Source organism: Lampris incognitus, chromosome 4 (genome assembly GCF_029633865.1).
Source record: "Lampris incognitus isolate fLamInc1 chromosome 4, fLamInc1.hap2, whole genome shotgun sequence".
In the NCBI taxonomy this organism is placed as follows: domain Eukaryota; kingdom Metazoa; phylum Chordata; class Actinopteri; order Lampriformes; family Lampridae; genus Lampris; species Lampris incognitus.
Window position 1 is genome coordinate 29,668,957 of NC_079214.1, and position 19,741 is coordinate 29,688,697.

A 19,741-nucleotide genomic window follows, 5' to 3' on the forward strand; every position below is an offset into this window, starting at 1 on the left:
AAAGCAAACAAGGTGCAGGGGTGACAGGAATGTATGTGTGAAGAAATAACATGAAGGGGGGAGGAGGAACGAGAGAAGGAAATGAGACAAGACAGACTGACTGATGGTTGGTTAGGGTGGAAGTCTGACCTACAGACCTACACTTTACCGCTTCGGCTTCGCCTTAAAAAGTACATGTTGAATAATCACAATAAGAAAAACACTTGACAGTTTGCCCATTATCTTAGGAGCAGAGGGACAGAAGGAGCATTTGAGGAGACAAGGGCTACATCCAGGTTATGTAAATTGCATTCACCTTGAAGGGACCTAAGAGGGCACTTTGTAGTCAGACCAAACTACCATGAACTCAGTTTCTCACTGCATGCATGTAAATATCTGCTGTGACTGCAACTGTAGGGCTATGCAAACAAACTTGACATGAGTTTAGTCAAAAGCCTTCCTCTTTAATCTTTATGCAATATTCAGGCAACCACTTGGGGTTTCATGAAAATGTTATAGTACAGCATGAGCATGGTGTTGTGGGTCTCGTGCATTTTATTGTGCTCCACTAAAAGACGGACAAGAATGTGTTCATAACAACTGCCATTGTTTCATGAAAGCGTAGCCTTGCAAACGGTGTGGCATTGGTACAATGGGCAACCAACTCCAACAAGCTAAGATCAAATAATTTATTCAGTCGTGTGTGTGTGTGTGTGTGTGTGTGTGTGTGTGTGTGTGTGTGTGTGTGTGTGTGTGTGTGTGTGTGTGTGTGTGTGTGTGTGTGTGTGTGTGCTGTGACTCAAGTCATCTCAAATCACTTATTGAACTAACCCAACAAATACGCACAAATAAATTGACAAAAATGCACACACACAGAAATAGAAAAGTTGGGAACTGCTGTTCTCTAAGCCAAAACCCATTTTATATCCATTTGTCCTTCATACAAAAAAAAGCACATGAACAAAACAAGCTCCAAGCTGTGTAAACCTGTTTTTCATTAGAGCTTGTTTTGAAATACTGAAGAGAGAGGCCATGGATGATGGCTAAATTGTGATGATCGCTTGAGAGAGAGCAAGTTCAGAGTTCCTGCCAACTATATCCCACCACTTGTTTCTAGTTACGGTTGAATTTATTGTTTTGAAACAGCAATATTCTCTGATTCTGTAGACAAAAAAAAAAAAGATTAGACACTTGGCTTTCAGGCTCATTTTGAATGAATTTCACCCTTGAAATGATCCTCTTTTGATTTACAGTGCATAAGGCCCATATTGTTCCAGCCAATTAGAAAAAAAATGGGTTAGTAGACACAATAAATGTGAGCAAGTCACCAGATGGACAAAACTGTATTAATTCTACTTCGGTGTGGGTTTAAAAACAATAAACTAGTTGAGTACTGGGTGCAATTTGGGGTATAGTTTAAATATTGCATATAAACACATATCTACCACTAACTATAAGGAAATAACACAAACTGAACTTCCAAGGTTTAGTATGATGTGTTTTATCCTGACCTAGTATCACGTCTGTGAATGTTCTCATTCATCCAGGTCATGGTTATCCAAAGGAGTTGAATCAAGTGCAACTGGACTTGGTATATATCCGTGAAGACGTTTCGCCTCTCATCCAAGAGGCTTCCTCGGTTCGTGCCTTTCTGACTAGACCAAGCTAGTCTGACTGGCTGGTGATGAGACTCAGAATTTATCCTCTAGGAGTCGTTGTCAGAGCTATAGATATGCGTGGCTCTTTGTGATCCGATGTATACCAACGCCCGTCGGATCACATCGGGACACAAAGAGCCATGGACATAGCTCTGACAACGGCTCCTAGAGGATAAATTCTGAGTCTCATCACCAGCCAGTCAGACTAGCTTGGTCTAGTCAGAAAGGCACGAACTGAGGAAGCCTCTTGGATGAGAGGCGAAACGTCTTCATGGATATATACCAAGTCCAGTTGCACTTGATTCAACTCCTTTGGATAACCTAGTATCACCTTCTTTAAATGTTTGCTTTGAACTACTTGGCATTTCATTTCAGGAAAGTTTGAGATGTAGTCTCTTATGTGGTCTGTGGCAGTAGTTATGTCAACCATACCAAAGTATAACTGTGCTAAATCTATATTGAGACAGAAATATGGTGTACACTTATTCCATACTTGATATTTACTTTATAATGTGACTTCTGCTTAAATTATATCGTCATCTAGGTTATAGTTATCCAGATGGGAACATGGAAGGGATTATGTGTTTGGTCGCGCGCGCGTGTGTGTCCGTGGCTAATCTCACAAACTGGTGGACCTGTCACCCTAAATGTTTTGTGCAGTTATGACTGTAGGATCAAGAACCTCCCGTGGCTGCGGTGATTACAAACCTTCGAAAACGCTTGTTCTCGCTATCGCCGCTCCCTCTTCTCATTCACTCTCGCTCGACCAACACTGCTCCTCAAGCTCGCTGTCCGCTCTGCGTGAACCGTGCGCATGCGCGACTCACATCTACGGTTGAGACCGCTCAGGCAGCGATAGTGTCAAAACCAAAACATTACGTATTCGGCTATGAGTCTTAAAAGTAAACGAGAAGTCGATCGTATTTCGCAAGCCAGCAGATCATTCACCGCAGATATCAGCACAGAAGAACCGGAAGAAGGGTGGATGAACCAAAAATAATTCACCATATTCACCTCGCCGCCACGCAGATGCGCCATAGTCTCCAATGTTAAAACTCCGCCATAAAAATACAGTTTCAGGAGTAGGATTAATTGCAGTCACAGCTGGAAATTCTCTCAGTAGCTACAATAAAACATGTCCCGTGGCTGAGCTGTGTGTGTTTTTTTTGTACCGTAGTTTTATGAATGAAAGTCAATCAGCAGAGCAGGCATTCGCCTTCGTTCACTTTATATCATGAAAACCGCGACGGTTAAACACATTTGAAGTCTTTTAGTAGTGGCTTTGAAATGATGATAGCCCGATCTCTTTCATTTCATACCAGACTTGGGCGCTTTCGTGTCACACAAGGGTCCATCTAGGAGGCTGCGCATCCAAAAACTGACAGGCAAAACGTTTTTGTTTTAGATGGATGTTTTTTTTTTGTTTGTTGGAGCGTTGCATATTAATGTAACCGGTTATTTTCTTGCCCGGTGGGGGATTCATTACGGGGCGTACTGCACACAAGGCGACTTCACTAACCGCTCGACTAAAGTGTCGGACCTGTGAGTTAGGGACTAACGTGTCTTATTAGTAGTTTACATTAATATTTTTTTTCTCTTGATATTTCCTGTTCAATTGAATTGGCCACTGAACAAAAGTCCGTGTCTGCGTGTATTTCCCCTTATCCCGGTAGGCGAAAAGAGAGGTGGTTTGACCCCAAGTCCAAACACCAGAGAAAGGGAGAAACGCCTGGTGGAGATCTGCTCTGTACAGAGTGCACTCCTCTGGTAGTGCTGTGAAATTATCTCAGATATGCACTGAAATTCTGGTCAAGTGGATAAAGATCAGTGTTCGGAAAATCAAACACGATTTATTGCTGTATTAATTGAAATGTATTGTAACGTGCATGGATAAGCAGACGCGTTGGTCCTTGAATAACGGGTCGGACCCTTTAGTCGACTGGTTAACGTTGTTGCTTGCGGAGTGGGAGATATGGATTCATGTCCTGGCTGTGGTTCCCGGACTGCCCCCCAAATTCGCTACAGTATTAAGTCACGGTTTTGGGGATATTTCGCTTTTACCAAAATTACTTTAAAAAAAACAACTTGAAACAAAGACTTACAGAAATAACATGATCTGAAAAAGTCACTAAAAATTAATTCATCATTCATCACTGAACAAATGACGTCATCATAACACCACTGATTTTCTGCAGCAGCTAATTCTGATGTATCTCGGGATCTTTGTGCTGTCTTACCAAAAAGATTGAAAATGGCAGTAAATGTGTGATATGTGGTGGCCATTACCCCACAGAAAGCTGAGGCAGCAACCTTTTAATGTCACTCCCCTATAGTGTACAAGAAGAGCTCTCATCCTTTTCTCATTTCATCTCCTTCCTCTGACATCCCCCCTTTTCTGTTTGGTACCATCTTTTAACAACCTCCTTCTATTGCTCCCCCCACCTTTAATTTCCCTGTGTTCTTATCGCTCCCATCTCTCTGCCTTTCACCTCCTCTTCCATGCTCATCTTTCTATACTTCTCTCTGGGAAGTGCGGCCCCTGCCTCCATTACCTCTCTCCTCTGCCCCCCCCCCTCTCTCTGCCTCTCTCCCCCTCTCTCTCCCAAGGGTTTAGTCTAAACAAGGATGATTTATGAGAGTGCTCGGTGTTTCTTCCCCCCTCTTCTAGTGGAACACTATTAGTGTCAAAGTCACAGTGTCTTTCTTTACCTGTGCAAAACATAAAGACTTTCACTTTTTCCGCCCATCTACGAAAATGGCACTAAAACGAGAGTATTCAGAGCAGTTGGACCAAGGCAAACTCCACACACACAAACACACACACACACACACACACACACACACACACACACACACACACACACACACACACACACACACACACACACACACACACACACACACCAAGTCCCCATAGCTATGTCTTCTTCTTCTCCGTACTCTCCTCCTGTCACTTCATCTCTCACTTATCCTCTTTGACTTACCCTCTCCGCCGGCCTCATTTCCTCATTTTCTCCTTTCACTTCTATCACCTCTCTCAGTCTCCCTTTTGTTTATGGGGTTACATCTTTCTCCTATAGGCCCCTTCTCACTCTCTCCTTAGTTGTTTTTTGAGACAGGACACACGATATAATAGTGAGGTAAAGAGAAAGGGAGAAAAGACAAAGAGACTGGAAGCGAGCGAGGGAAGCAAAAATGGTTGAAAGAGAGAGGAGGAAAAATTAAGAATAATGGAGAAACGGAAAGAAAGCAGACAAGTACAGAGAAAGGGATGATGAGAGAGGTGAAAAAACAGAATGATAGAGAGAGAAAGAGGGACAGAGAGACAGAGATGGAGAGAGAGAGAGCGAGGCTGAATGGAGGCTGAGGGTGTGTGACATGGGAATCTCCAGAGTCCTAATTATCACTGTATGAATTATCACATTTGTAGGACGCATACACACACACAAACTCACAAGCATGCACGTTTTATGCACACACACACACACACACACACACACACACACACACACACACACACACACACACACACACACACACACACACACACAGCCCATGTTCTCCCCTAGCATCGTAGGTCTCTCTTCTACTTTCATAAACCTCTAACACTCATCTCCTGGAGCATTTTTCTCCCTCCTTCTATTCTCCTCTCTTGTGCTTCCTCTGTTCTACTCTTTCTTCAAACTTTCTTCTTCTCTCTGCATTTTCCACACAGTCATTTTGGCTGGTTGCTTTGCTTCGACTCGGTGGCCTAATCTGATGTGACACCTCCTATCCGCCACCATGTTGTGGTGATGAAGTTGTAGTGCACGCTCCACATTTTCAGTTTTGCCGCAGGTAAAGCCGATATTGAATGTTGATGAAATGAGTGCCACACTAGACATTGGTATCATTATAAAAATTGAGAATTCAAGTTTTTGAAAAACCAATATTTTCAGCAACCCTACACACTAAAACCAGCTAGGCAAACAGACAAACATACACAAAGAAAAAGACAGACAGCAGAGAGGTGGACAATCCAGCAAATAACTGCACACAGACAGCAGACAGGTCACAGAGACAGACAGGCATTCACACACACACACACACACACACACACACACACACACACACACACACACACACACACACACACACACACACACACACACACCTGGTATGGATAGAGTGTCACGCCTCCATTAGTTCGGGTCAGGTACTGATGAGCCTGCAGAGCCGCAGTACTCAACACCGCTCCACTGCCAGGCCCACTCCCATTATTACTGGTATTACCAGGAATATTACCAGCACCATTTACACCAGTTATTGACTGCTGCTGGGTCCCAGTTGTTTTTCCTGAGCCAGGGGACCCGTTCCTTTTGTCCGCCCCACCACCAAGACCTAGAGAACTGGGCTTAGACCCAAGTCTGTGCCCTGAGCATGGAGGTTGTGGGTTTGAGGATGCAAGGTTGGCAGTTTGCCCAGTGGAGGGACTACCCTGGCTGAAGTTAGATGGTCCGTGGCTGGGACTGGGCGTAGGGGTCTGGCTGGCGCTTGGGGAGGGAGACTGCGAGGATATGTGTGGGGGTTGTGTAGCAGCCACTGCAGAGGAGGAGGAGGAAGGTAGAAAAGGAGGAGGCCACTCTCTTGAACCGGGAACTCCAGGAGGTCCAGAAGCTCCCATTGGACCTGGAGGTCCTTGTGGCCCATATCGTCCAGTCAGGGCCGGAGGGGAGGAGGTGGGTGACAAATCCCATTGGTCCAGAGTGAGGACCATGTGCACGGCTTCCTGTTTGAGCTGAGTAAGGTGGGTGGAGCAGACATCACAGCGGCTGTCGCGTTCATTCCACGCCCAGCGAGAGCTGTTGGGCACCTGAAGCTTGTCGTGCAGTAGGAGTGAGAAGGAGGGATCCTGGAAGGAGACAGAGAAACAGAGAGAGATGGGAGTTAGGTTGATTCATCTGGGAAAACCAGATGAGAACCAGACAGTAAGGAACATCCTATTTCATCTGCACAGGAGAAGAGACGTGAAGGAACCCAGGCAGCAGGAAGCAGAGGAGAGGAGAACGAGAAACAGATATGAGAGGACATGAAGAGATACAGTATGGACAAGAGATGAATGAGGAGGAAAGGACTGAGGAGAAGGGAAGAAGGAGAGGAGATGGACACAAAGGATAAATCATGACTATAAATATTTATAGAATACTCAAGGAATATAGCTCTCTAGCCTGAGGGAGGATATGAAGTGAAACACACACACACACTAACGCACAAACACACACACACACACACACACTCAAACAAATATGTGCACACACACACACACACACATCACTCAACAAATAAAATTAAATGTAAAATTTACATGTGATATTCACTGTATGTGTAAATGTAAGCAAACACACAAATGCACATGGGAAAACCCACAAGTGCCCCCGCTAACACACACGCACACACACACACACACACACACACACACACACACACTCTCCCCTGAGAGAGGAAATGTGATATAAGGGAAGACTGTGGTCTTTTGCCCTGATACAGAGATGGCACAAATGACCTTCTAAGCTTTGTTTTTCATTCCCTCCTACATACTCTCTTTTTCCATGAGAAGGCCACTTCCTGGCACCTTACCTCTCTCTCTGTCTCTCTCTCTCTCGCTCTCTCTCTCAATCTCACTCTCTCACTCTCACTCCCCCTAGGTCAAGATGCATGTACATATGTCTACCATTTACTGTCTTTATGCATGCTCAAAGAAAATCACAGAAAGGTGAAAGTGCATCTGTCACCGTCTTACAACGCTGTGATTGCAACCATTCCCCAACCCTCTGTGAATAATACACATGGCCATTGTAACTCTAGTTAACGGTCATGCCAATCTGCATATGAAACCGATTGTTGGTTTCGGTCGTTCCACCGCTGTATTGTTTATAAGGGTGGGGATACCCGCAGTCAGTTTAAACTGAAATGGTCACTGGGATGAGTGATGAAACGTCTCTCCCACTAAATGTTGTGTCCAGATGAACTGATTCAGCTCTCTGTGATCTACCATGTACTGTTATCTCATGAGTTTTGTCCCATTTCAGCCCACTTAGCCTCTGGTCTAAGTTCCTGACTTTCTCTGCTACATGTTGGCTTTTTTCTGTCTCAGGTTTGGCTGCAGGGGACAGAGCTGAATAATCATGAAGGTAAAGTCAACTTCACTTGGGCACAGGAAGAAGGTTATTAAAGGAATATGCTGACTTGCTGGGTCTATGATCATCATCTCATGGTTAGAGGATATTTTTGGTAGGACCGCACTGCCTACAAAATGCAATGTATAGTCGGGGATGAATAAAGTATTCTGATTCTGATTCTGTGCGTGGTTGGTGTACAAACAAGCTGTGCATCATCTAACAATGACCTTAGCAGATAAGATACTGAGGTTGCAAAAGTGAAAAGTTACCACTTTTCTCATCTCAAAATAGCAGCTTGTTTGTATTTTGCCTTTAGTGCACAATGTTTACAAATGTAAAACTTATATTTAGGTGAAATTCAGGAACCCATAAATTCAATTTCCAACATTTTGGGGAAAAGAGTCAAAATAAAAAAGTGTAAAAGTGTAACCACCAAGCAATCCATCCACTACAATATGTTTGCCGGCAGAACCTGAGGTAAACTATCGTGTCCTGCAGCCAGCCATGCCTCCCTATTTTGAGTTTATTCATAAGGTAACTGAACTGACAAGTAAACAAAACAAATGCCATATATATCCCTTTCTCCTCACTCTCTCTCTCATGCACACACACACACACACACACACACACACACACACACACACACACACACACTAAACTGCATTTGTAATGGATTTTGATGTCTTTTGGGTTCCTTGCTTCTGAGTGACTGAACTTTGTAATAAAATTAACTACCGATCCGTCAACGACAGCATCCCTGACACCCACGTCTTCATCATCCTGATTATACAGCTGTTTTATGACCAGTTTGTTTGGTTTGCATAAATGTACTTTAGTACACTTGCATTGTAATGAATGTGTTCAATACACAAGTGTTTATAAGTTTCACCCCAAAGTGTTTGTGCATGCGCGCATGCGTATGTGTGTGCATGTGCGTGTGTGTGTGTAGGCCTATGTATGTGCATCTAGTGTGTGTGAATGCATATTATTTTGTAAATACAGAATCATGCGGGCCTATTATACACATGTGTTTTTCTTTTAGTATTTTGTTTGTGTGTGTTTGTGTGAGTTTGTTTCTGTGTTTGTGCTTGCTGTGTTGAGTTTCTTCAGACTGATTAGAGCCACTCAGACAGTGGAAAGGTCACCCCAAACCTCTTAGCAGAAATCTTCATCCTGAGTATCAAGGTCAATGAGCGTACACACACACACCGACACACACATATGCACACACAAACACACACTTTTTGCTCCCCTCCCTCTGACATTATCTCTCTACTCCAAACCACTGTCAATACCAAAGTAAATACTAAACAGTGCTAAGCCTTTCCATGTCCCATCTTGATTATTGTGTCTGTGTGTGTGTGTGTGTGTGTGTGTGTGTGTGTGTGTGTTTGTGCGTGTGTATGTTTATGTGTATGCAGGCACACTCTTACTAAAGACACTTAAGCTGAGGTAATAATGCCTGCTCGTTCGTTCTTGTCTAAGATTGGCGCCCCTGCTGTTCAGTGGAAGGCTAGTTAGCATTCTTCTCATTAACACTGTGCATCATTAACTGCAGGTTACTGCTGCTTTTTAATGCTTGTTTCTTTTAAGCCCTCTTGTCTTAACTATGATCTTACTATTGATCTTAACTACATCTAATCATTTTTTTTAATCAATGGGCCACAGGAGACCTAAATGAAGATGTACCACCCATTCATTTTTTTTCTAATTCAGTGTAAAAACACTGACTTGAAAACGTGTGTCATTATCCACAGTCTTAATTGCATTTGGGTTTCTCAAGTGCAGATATAGGTGAGCAGGGTCGGCAGTATCGTTTGCCTGTTGAGAGTGATGTGCCAGGTGTGACGTTTTGGACTATGTCTATAAAATATGGGTGCGGTTTCAGAGTACATGTCAGTGTAGTGTAGGTGTCAGTGGATTAGTAGTTCAACAAATCATCCCTGTTAGATTGTGTTCATTCAGTTATCAGAATTACAATTCTCCTGGGGTGTCCGGGTAGCTTAGCGGTCTATTCTGTTGCCTGCCAGCACGGGGATCGCCGGTTCGAATCCCCGTCTTACCTCCAGCTTGATCAGGTGTCCCTACAGACACAATTGGCCGTGTGTGCAGGCAGGAAGCCAGATGTGGGTATAGTATGTCCTGGTCGCCGCACTAGCGCCTCCTCTGGTCGGTCGGGGCGCCTGTTCAGGGAGGAGGGGGATCTGGGGGGAATAGCGTGATCCTCCCACGTGCTACGCCCCCCTGGCGAAACTCCTCACTGTCAGGTGAAAAGAAGCGGCTGGCAACCCCACATGTATCGGAGGAGGCATGTGGTAGTCTGCAGCCACATGCCTGTGGTAGTCTGCAGTAGTCTGCAGCCTTCCCGGAAGAGTGGGGTAATTGGCCGGATACAGTTGGGCAGGAAAAAAAGGGGGGGAAATCAAAAATCAAAAATTACAATTGTCCTCTCAAATAATTCTTCTCCATAATACTACATACATGGGTAGTGATCCTACTCTGACAAAATGGAGACATTTTACAGTACTTCTCGTATTCTCAACGAATTTGAGACAGGAATTTCAACCGATTCCAATTGTCTATTTCTTTCTATCCTCATATGAAAGCTCCTTTCTTAGGGGGAAACTAAATGGACAGTATATTTAAGAATGAAATAGGTTAATGTTAGATCCTTTGGCAGTCACATAGGTGGCCCATTTGCGAATAATATATGGCTGTTCAAGAGGTTACTGTCTGCTTAAAACACCTTAGCACACACACACAGACCTTTATCAATGGCATGCCTGTTACCAAACCCCCAGTCAATATACAATCTGTCTGTGTATGCATGTGTGTCAGGCCGGGGGCTTGGGGGTCGGGTGTATCCACAAAGAACCCTTCATGCAATCGTAAAAGACAGCCTCTCAATATGAGAACCACTTGTTAGGCTATGTCAACAATCCGCAAGACCACAAAGTACAAACACACACACACACACTAGGGGTTCATACTTTGCCAAACAGGTCAGCAGAGAGGTGAATTGGAGGGTGTGCGTTTAAATCTGCAGCTCTCGTATTTATCTATGGATAAAGAATACCTTGTTACTAGAAACTAACTAGCATAACGAACGGAACACGGATTTTGAAACAGACACGCTGTGCAAACATATATCCATTGCTCCCTGGCTGGCATGAGCCGATGCACTTACGCTTCAGGCTACATGTAATAGGCTACCTCCCCCTCCCTGCCTCTCTCTCTCCCTCTCCCTCTCTCTCTCCCTCTCTCTCTCTGTCTCTGCCTCTCTTTCTTCTTGTCTTGGGAAAAAGCATCTCCATGTTTGCCTATTGACACGCTTCACTGGATGCAACAATGACGACAGAGGCCTGAAGGAAAGAGGTAGAACCATATCTTGGAGAAAAAAAGTCAACTTTTTAGGAATGCATTTATTCAGTCCTTCATTTTATTCAACACTTCCACTTAGCCCCAGAGGTATGCAGCATTTTCTCCATGATGATGGATCTCATGCGGAACCATATAGATGCATATATTGGCTATTGAACTGTGCAGAGCAATGAAAATGCCCTCGAAGTTCATTATTTCTCGATATTTTGCTCTTCCTTTGGTATGCACCAATTTCACTGAGATGAAGACCTTTCGTCTCCACACACCGTACCCACACACATAGCAGGTATGGAACTATATGCAGCTAGCTGCTGAACACGAATGTCGAAAAAATAATATTGAGTTAAAAAAGCAACAAGTATAGAAGCAAATGTCTGGCCACGATTTCCATATTTACTTGAGTCCCACTTATTCATCTCAGTTATAAACAAAACAGCCATAATGCACAGTTTGTAACCAATGCTACTCAACCTACGGCTCATAGGATGTGTTAGGGAAGGCTAAACTAAACCACTAGACATGAAGGGTATGCTTTGCGGATTTCCAAGCAGTTTGCCAGCCAATGTTTTATACTGGCTCTCTGTTTTTCCTGTTTGGGCAGGAAACGGAAGATGAAACTTGTGCCAAAATAAGCAAAACAAGAAAAAAAACCTATTTGATCTCGCTTAATTTCTCTTGGCTGCCTCTCCTGATCTTCCCACTTTCTTACACACACACACACACACACACACACACACACACACACACACACACACACACACACACACACTGGCCACCACAAGAGCAATACAAGTGAACATGGTGCAGTCCTTGACATGAATTTGAGTTGTTCCAAATTAGCTCAGATTTGAGCAGCTGCCAAGATTCCTGATAAAAATAAGCAAAGAAAGAAAGAATAGTATTTTTAAAACAATGATACTGTTTAAACCGTGAGAATGTAAAAGTGAGCGAAAGCGTGTATGTGTGTGTGTGTGAGAGAGAGATAGAGCGAGAGAGAGAGAATGTATGTGTATGGCTTGCAGCACTCTACTCATCATTAATGCTGCTTGCATTCACAACCCCCCCCCCACACACACACACATCTATTTGACATCATTTACACTGTGGCCCTGAAAGGATATACACAGACACACACACAGATATATAGACTTTCTCTCCCTCTTTGCCCTCTCTTTTAGCTGTTCATATTCTCTGTCTGTCTCTCTCATTGTCGCTCTCTTTCTCTCTCTCTCTTTCGCTCTCTCTCTCCCCCTCTCTCTCGCTCTCTCTCTCCCCCTCTCTCTCGCTCTCTCTCTCTTTCTATCTCAATTGATATGTGAATCGGTGCTGTGATGGAAAAGGAAGTCTTTATTGGACAGGTTATTGTGAAGGAGTGACTTTGTTCATATATATTTTCAAAAGATTTCAAGTCTGTTTTTGTTAAATAAAAACTTCTTTTAAAATCCCCCCCTCCTCCCCTCGTCCTCTCTCTGCCCCCCCCCCCCCCCCTCCGTCTCTCTGTCTTAAACGAACAAATGTATACGACTGCAGGGATAATTCAATGTCTTTATTTTCAGTTAATGCCAGACAGGCTTGAATCCAGTCTGGTACTCCAAAAACCCCTAAAAGATGGGAGTGTTGTCCCTGCCGAGAAAGAGAGAAACAACGCGGGCGAGCTCGCTGGCTAAACAAATAAAGCGAGTGCTGCATGTGTTAAGCCCACAGCTCCTTGCACAGACTTCCTACAGATGTAGAAGTATGGAATAAATGCTTCCAGTTCATTTAGGAAACTAACTATAATCACATCAAATGCTCTGGTGTTTTCTGCTCCCAGTGAACCTGACAGCAACTTACATGACATAGAATACAATAATACAACGGCTCGTTTGAAGGAACACTGTTGCTTAAATAAGAACAGCAAATTGTAAGCGGGTTGAAAAGTAGATTGTATGACCCCTGGCTTTTGTGCCTACTGCATTTATGTAAATGAGATCAGACGTGTAAATCTGATTTCTGTGGCTGCTTTCCAAGTATGCTTAACTTGGTTTTTTCCCCACCCCCTCTTTTTCTCCCCAATTGTATCTGGCCAATTACCCCACTCTTCCGAGCTGTTCCGGTCCCCCTCTGCCAATCCGGGGGGGGGGGGGGGGGCGGAGATAGAGCGTGGGGGGATCACGCTATTCCTCCCAGTTCCCCCTCCCCCCTGAACAGGCTCCCCGACCGACCAGAGGAGGCGCTAGTGCAGCGGCCAGGACACATACCCACATCTGGCTTCCCACCCGTTGACACGGCCAGTGGTGTCTGTAGGGATGCCCGACCAAGCCGGAGGTAACACGGGGATTCGAACCGGCGATCCCCATGTTGATAGGCAATGTAATAGACTGCCACACCACCTAGATGCCCACACACGCTTAACTTGATTTTTGGTCTTTTTTTCCCGTTATTTAGATTTGACAAGTAAGCCAAGCCTGACATTTAAGCTAGTAACCCACAGAATGAGAAACATGCTGGTAGACCACATAGTGTTGGCCAAAAATTTAGTCGACTGAGAGCCACTTTGTCAGAGTATCTGTTAGCTGTCTAACGGAGGAATGCTGTTGGTCTGACCAAGGTGTGCGTGTTCGCTTATCTGAAATTACATGTCTCAGCTTTCTTCCTAACTGTTCAACCGGGATGAAAATAATTTAGGCGTAGTATTCTTTAACCTCCTGCAGAGCTCTGGGCAGCTGCACCTCTTCTTCCTGCTCAAAAAGAGATTCTGAAGGAGAAAGGTCATCTGCCTCAAATGACCCCTCTGTGGCGAATGTGCTGAGAGACTCTGTCGCTTTCTATAGCCAAGGCTCTTTCACACAGGCTTAGACTCCCTATCCTCCACAATCACCTTTTTCAGTATGTCTAGTAAATGGAAACAAGCCAAAAACAGTGTGTTTCAATACTTTTAAGGATTATAGATTAGTACGAGATGGCTCTAAAAAGTCCAATAAGGTTGTTAGCTTCTTGTGACGATCCAATAGAGTTGCTAAGAGTCTCATGACAGCACAATGGGAATGTTAGTCTTATGAAACAAATCAATAGGATTGTCATTCTAAGAAGACAGCCCATTTGTTAACTATAGGAAAAAGCCCAAAGGGATTTATGAAATATTATGGACCAATTGAAAAGGATTTTGAGCTGAATAACACTCACATAAAGTCCTACTAGACACAGATGAAAGTAAAAAACAAACTGACACTCAGCACGACAGATTTTCCCCTTGACATTTTGATATCACCACAATGCCTGGATGCCATCCACAGGATATGTGGTGCAGGATGCAATAGCAGGTGTGCAGCCTAGCTTGCCTCTTGGTTAGCCAGTAAGGCAGTCAGTCAATCAACCAATCAATCAATCAAACAATAAAACAAACAAGCAAAGCTTAACACCGCACATTTTGTGCATGGAAATGCAATGCTTTATATACGAGCCTTTCCCTTTCGGTGTGCTTTCCTCTTCCTGTTTCTCAGTCCCCATTTGTTTTTCCCTTCCCTCCATCTCTCCAAATTTACCCCTTTCTCCCTGTCAGTTCATCAATATTCTGTGCCAGCAACTCAGTCTCAACACTAGAGAAAGGCTGTGTGTGTGTGTGTGTGTGTGTGTGTGTGTGTGTGTGTGTGTGTGACTCATTCTCCTTACAAGGACGGACAAACATAGCCTCATCCATATTGTGTAGTGATGGATTAGCACGGGGAAAAAAGATAGACGAGGGATAGACGGATAGGGGCAGTGAGTGAGTGAGCGAGAGAAGAAAAAAACAATGTGAGAGAGATAATGACTGGCTGTGGGTGAGTGTGAGACAGAGAGAGATCAAACCTACTGACCACATTCCACAGTGACTCTTACCCTGCTGTCTATCATTTTGTGCAGCAATCAATTTCTGTGTCCGTGTGTGCGTGCATGCGCCTATGTGCGTGTGTGTGTGTGTGTGCGTGTGTGTGTGTGTGCGTGTGTGTGTGTGTGTGTGTGTGTGTGTGTGTGTGTGTGTGTGTGTGTGTGTGTGTGTGTGTGTGTGGTTTGTTTGTCAGGGGCAGACAGGACACTGAAGGATGCTATTACCGAGATTTGATAAGAAGGGACAGCTCTGCTGTGTTTGTCCCTCTTGTGTGTTTTGTGCACTTGTGTACACATGGATTTGTGTGTGTGTGTGTGTGTGTGTGTGTGTGTGTGTGTGTGTGTGTGTGTGTGTGTGTGTGTGTGTTTGTGCGTGTGTATGTTTATGTGTATGCAGGCACACTCTTACTAAACACACTTAAGCTGAGGTAATAATGCCTGCTCGTTCGTTCTTGTCTAAGATTGGCGCCCCTGCTGTTCAGTGGAAGGCTAGTTAGCATTCTTCTCATTAACACTGTGCATCATTAACTGCAGGTTACTGCTGCTTTTTAATGCTTGTTTCTTTTAAGCCCTCTTGTCTTAACTATGATCTTACTATTGATCTTAACTACATCTAATCATTTTTTTTAATCAATGGGCCACAGGAGACCTAAATGAAGATGTACCACCCATTCATTTTTTTTCTAATTCAGTGTAAAAACACTGACTTGAAAACGTGTGTCATTATCCACAGTCTTAATTGCATTTGGGTTTCTCAAGTGCAGATATAGGTGAGCAGGGTCGGCAGTATCGTTTGCCTGTTGAGAGTGATGTGCCAAGTGTGACGTTTTGGACTATGTCTATAAAATATGGGTGCGGTTTCAGAGTACATGTCAGTGTAGTGTAGGTGTCAGTGGATTAGTAGTTCAACAAATCATCCCTGTTAGATTGTGTTCATTCAGTTATCAGAATTACAGTTCTCCTGGGGTGTCCGGGTAGCGTAACGGTCTATTCTGTTGCCTGCCAGCACGGGGATCGCCGGTTCGAATCCCCGTCTTACCTCCAGCTTGATCAGGTGTCCCTACAGACACAATTGGCCGTGTGTGCAGGCAGGAAGCCAGATGTGGGTATAGTATGTCCTGGTCGCCGCACTAGCGCCTCCTCTGGTCGGTCGGGGCGCCTGTTCAGGGAGGAGGGGGATCTGGGGGGAATAGCGTGATCCTCCCACGTGCTACGCCCCCCTGGCGAAACTCCTCACTGTCAGGTGAAAAGAAGCGGCTGGCGACTCCACATGTATCGGAGGAGGCATGTGGTAGTCTGCAGCCACATGCCTGTGGTAGTCTGCAGTAGTCTGCAGCCTTCCCCACTCTTCCGGGATGGCCCGGAAGAGTGGGGTAATTGGCCGGATACAGTTGGGCAGGAAAAAAAGGGGGGGAAATCAAAAATCAAAAATTACAATTGTCCTCTCAAATAATTCTTCTCCATAATACTACATACATGGGCAGTGATCCTACTCTGACAAAATAGAGACATTTTACAGTACTTCTCGTATTCTCAACGAATTTGAGACAGGAATTTCAACCGATTCCAATTGTCTATTTCTTTCTATCCTCATATGAAAGCTCCTTTCTTAGGGGGAAACTAAATGGACAGTATATTTAAGAATGAAATAGGTTAATGTTAGATCCTTTGGCAGTCACATAGGTGGCCCATTTGCGAATAATATATATGTTCTAGCTTGCTAGGTAGATAGCCAGACAGACAGATGATGCTGTCTGTCTGTCTGTTAGAATACTATTATGAAGGGGGGTGTCCGGGTAGCGTAGCGGTCTATCCCGTTGCCTACCAACATGGGGATCGCCGGTTCGAATACCCGTGTTACCTCCAGCTTGGTCGGGCGTCCCTACAGACACAATTGGCCGTGTCTGCAGGTGGGAAGCCGGATGTGGGTATGTGTCCTGGTCGCTGTGCTAGCACCTCCTCTGGGCGGTTGGGGTGCCTGTTCGGGGGAGGGGGAGCTGGGGGGAATAGTGTGAGCCTCCCACACGCTATGTCCCCCTGGCAAAACTCCTCACTGTCAGGTGAAAAGAAGCAGCTGGCGACTCCACATGTATCAGAGGAGGCATGTGGTAGTCTGCAGCCCTCCCCGGATCGGCGGGGATGGAACAGTGACCGGGATGGCTCGGAAAATAGGGTAATTGGCCAAGTACAATTGAGGAGAAAAATCAGCAACAAAAAAATGTATATTATTATGAGGCATCTTTGCTTTAGTAGAGTGGCTGGACAGACGTGATGATGACATTTACATCCAAAAGAGATTGGGAGCTGAGTAAAACTCATTGTACTGCATGAGCCGCCAGAACCCCTGTACGTGTGTGTGTGTGTGTGTGTGTGTGTGTGTGTGTGTGTGTGTGTGTGTGTGTGTGTGTGTGTGTGTGTGTGTGTGTGTGTGTGTGAGTCTGACTTTTTGTGTGTCTCCAAGGAGGTAGGGATTGGAATTGGAATTACTCAGGTAAATGGGCTGTCTGTTGTAACGGTAATCAAGCTGGTTTTTCGAAAAAAAAAAGGAACAAAATTCATGCATACACTCTATTTCAATCTTCATCTGCCAAAAATTAGTGATGCAAAAACCCTTCAAGGTCATTTTGACATGCCTTCCATCTTTTACTCCCTATCTTCTCTTCCCTCTGCCTGAAAGACCTCTCCTACTATGTTGGCACAGACTCGTGTCATCACACTTAAAGATGACAGATGAGAAGAGGATAAGACGGAGAAGGAGAGAGAGAGGGAGATGGAGAATGTTCGAGAACAAAAAAGATCCCTTAGATATGAGAGAGGAGGAGAAGAAGAGTAGTGAGGGGGAGGGAAATGAGGTCTACGCCAGAATGGTACTGAATTGTGTGTGTGTGTGTGTGTGTGTGTGTGTGTGTGTGTGTGTGTGTGTGTGTGTGTGTGTGTGTGTGTGTGTGTGTGTGTGTGTGTGTGTGTGTGTGTGTGTGTTCGAATTACAGGGAAGTTAAGGGGAGCTTGGCTCCCCTGAAAAGGACATGAGCTCCCTGAAAGCCTACTTTGAGAAATTTAGGGGAAGCTCTGAAACATCTTCCCTTTTTGTGTCACAGGTTTTTTTCTGTACATTAATGTTACTGAAATTAATCTACTACTACTACTTTCAGCTGCTCCCGTTAGGGGTCGCCACAGCGGATCATCCGTTCCCATCTCTTCCTGTCCTCTGCATCTTCCTCTGTCACACCAGTCACCTGCATGTCCTCTCTCACCACATCCATAAACCTCCTCTTTAGCCGTCCTCTTTTCCTCTTCCCTGGCAGCTCCATATTCAGCATCCTTCTCCCAATATACCCAGCATCTGTCCTCCACACATGTCCAAACCATCTCAATCTTGCCTCTCTTGCTTTGTCTCCAAACCGTCCAACCTGAGCTGTCCCTGTAATCGTTCCTAATCCTGTCTTTCTTCATCGCTCCCAATTAAAATCTTAGCATCTTCAACTCTGCCACCTCCAGCTCTGCCTCCTGTTTTTTGTCAGTGCCACTGTCTCCAAACCATATAAAATAACTGGTCTCGCAACCATCTTGTAAACCTTCCCTTTATTCTTGCTGGTACCCTTCTGTCGCAAATCACTCCTGACACTCTTCTCCATCCACTCCATCCTGCCTGCACTCTCTTCTTCACCTCTCTTCTGCACTCCCCGTTACTTTGGACAGATGACCCAAAGTATTTAAACTCATCCACCATCGTCACCTCTACTCCTTGCATCCTCACCATTCCGCTGTCCTCACTCTCGTTCACGCATGTGTATTCCGTCTTGCTCCTACTGACTTTCATTCCTCTTCTCTCCAGTGCATACCTCCACCTCTCCAGGCTCTCCTCAACCTGCACCCTACTCTCGCTACAGAGCACAATGTCATGCGCGAACATCATAGTCCATGGAGACTCCTGCCTGATCTTGTCCGTCGACCTGTCCATCACCATTGCAAACAAGAAAGGGCTCAGAGCCGATCCTTGATGTAATCCCACCTCCACCTTGAAACTCTCCATCATTCCTACCGCACACCTCACCACTGTCACACTGCCCTCATACATATCCTGCACCACTCTTACATAGTATTTCTCTGCCACTCCCGACTTCCTCATACAATACCACACCTCCTCTCTCGGCACCCTGTCGATGCTTTCTCTAAATCCACAAAGACACAATGTAACTCCTTCTGGCCTTCTCTATACTTCTCAATCAACATTCTCAAAGCAAACATAACATCTGTGGTGCTCTTTCGTGGCATGAAACCATACTGCTGCTTGCTGATCATCACCTCTCCTCTTAACCTAGCTTCTATTACTCTTTCCCAAATCTTCATGCTGTGGCTGACCAACTTTATACCTCTGTAGTGGCTACAGTTCTGCACATCGCCCTTATTCTTGAAAATCGGTATCAGTATGCTTCTTCTCCACTCCTCAGACATCTTCTTCCTTTCCACGACTGTGTTAAACTATCTAGTTAAAAACTCCACTGCCATCTCTCATAAACACCTCCATGCCTCCATAGGTATGTCATCTGGACCAACCGCCTTTCCACTCTTCATCCTGTTTATAGCTGCCCTCACTTCCTCCTTGCTAATCCACCGCACTTCCTGATTCACTGTCCCCACATCATCCAACCTTCTCTCTCTCCTTTTCTTCATTCATCAGCTCCTCAAAGTACTCCTTTCCCCTTCTCAACACACTCT

General features: G+C 44.8%; 1 protein-coding gene across 1 annotated transcript in view; it reads right to left on the reverse strand.

The window, feature by feature from the left end:
* kif26ba (kinesin family member 26Ba) overlaps positions 1-19,741 on the reverse strand; it is a 171,095-nt gene that overhangs the window by 99,984 nt on the left and 51,370 nt on the right. The window contains exon 3 of the mRNA XM_056279329.1: positions 5,791-6,528. Within this exon, the coding sequence (XP_056135304.1) occupies positions 5,791-6,528 (738 nt within the window). The remainder of the gene's footprint in view (positions 1-5,790; positions 6,529-19,741) is intronic.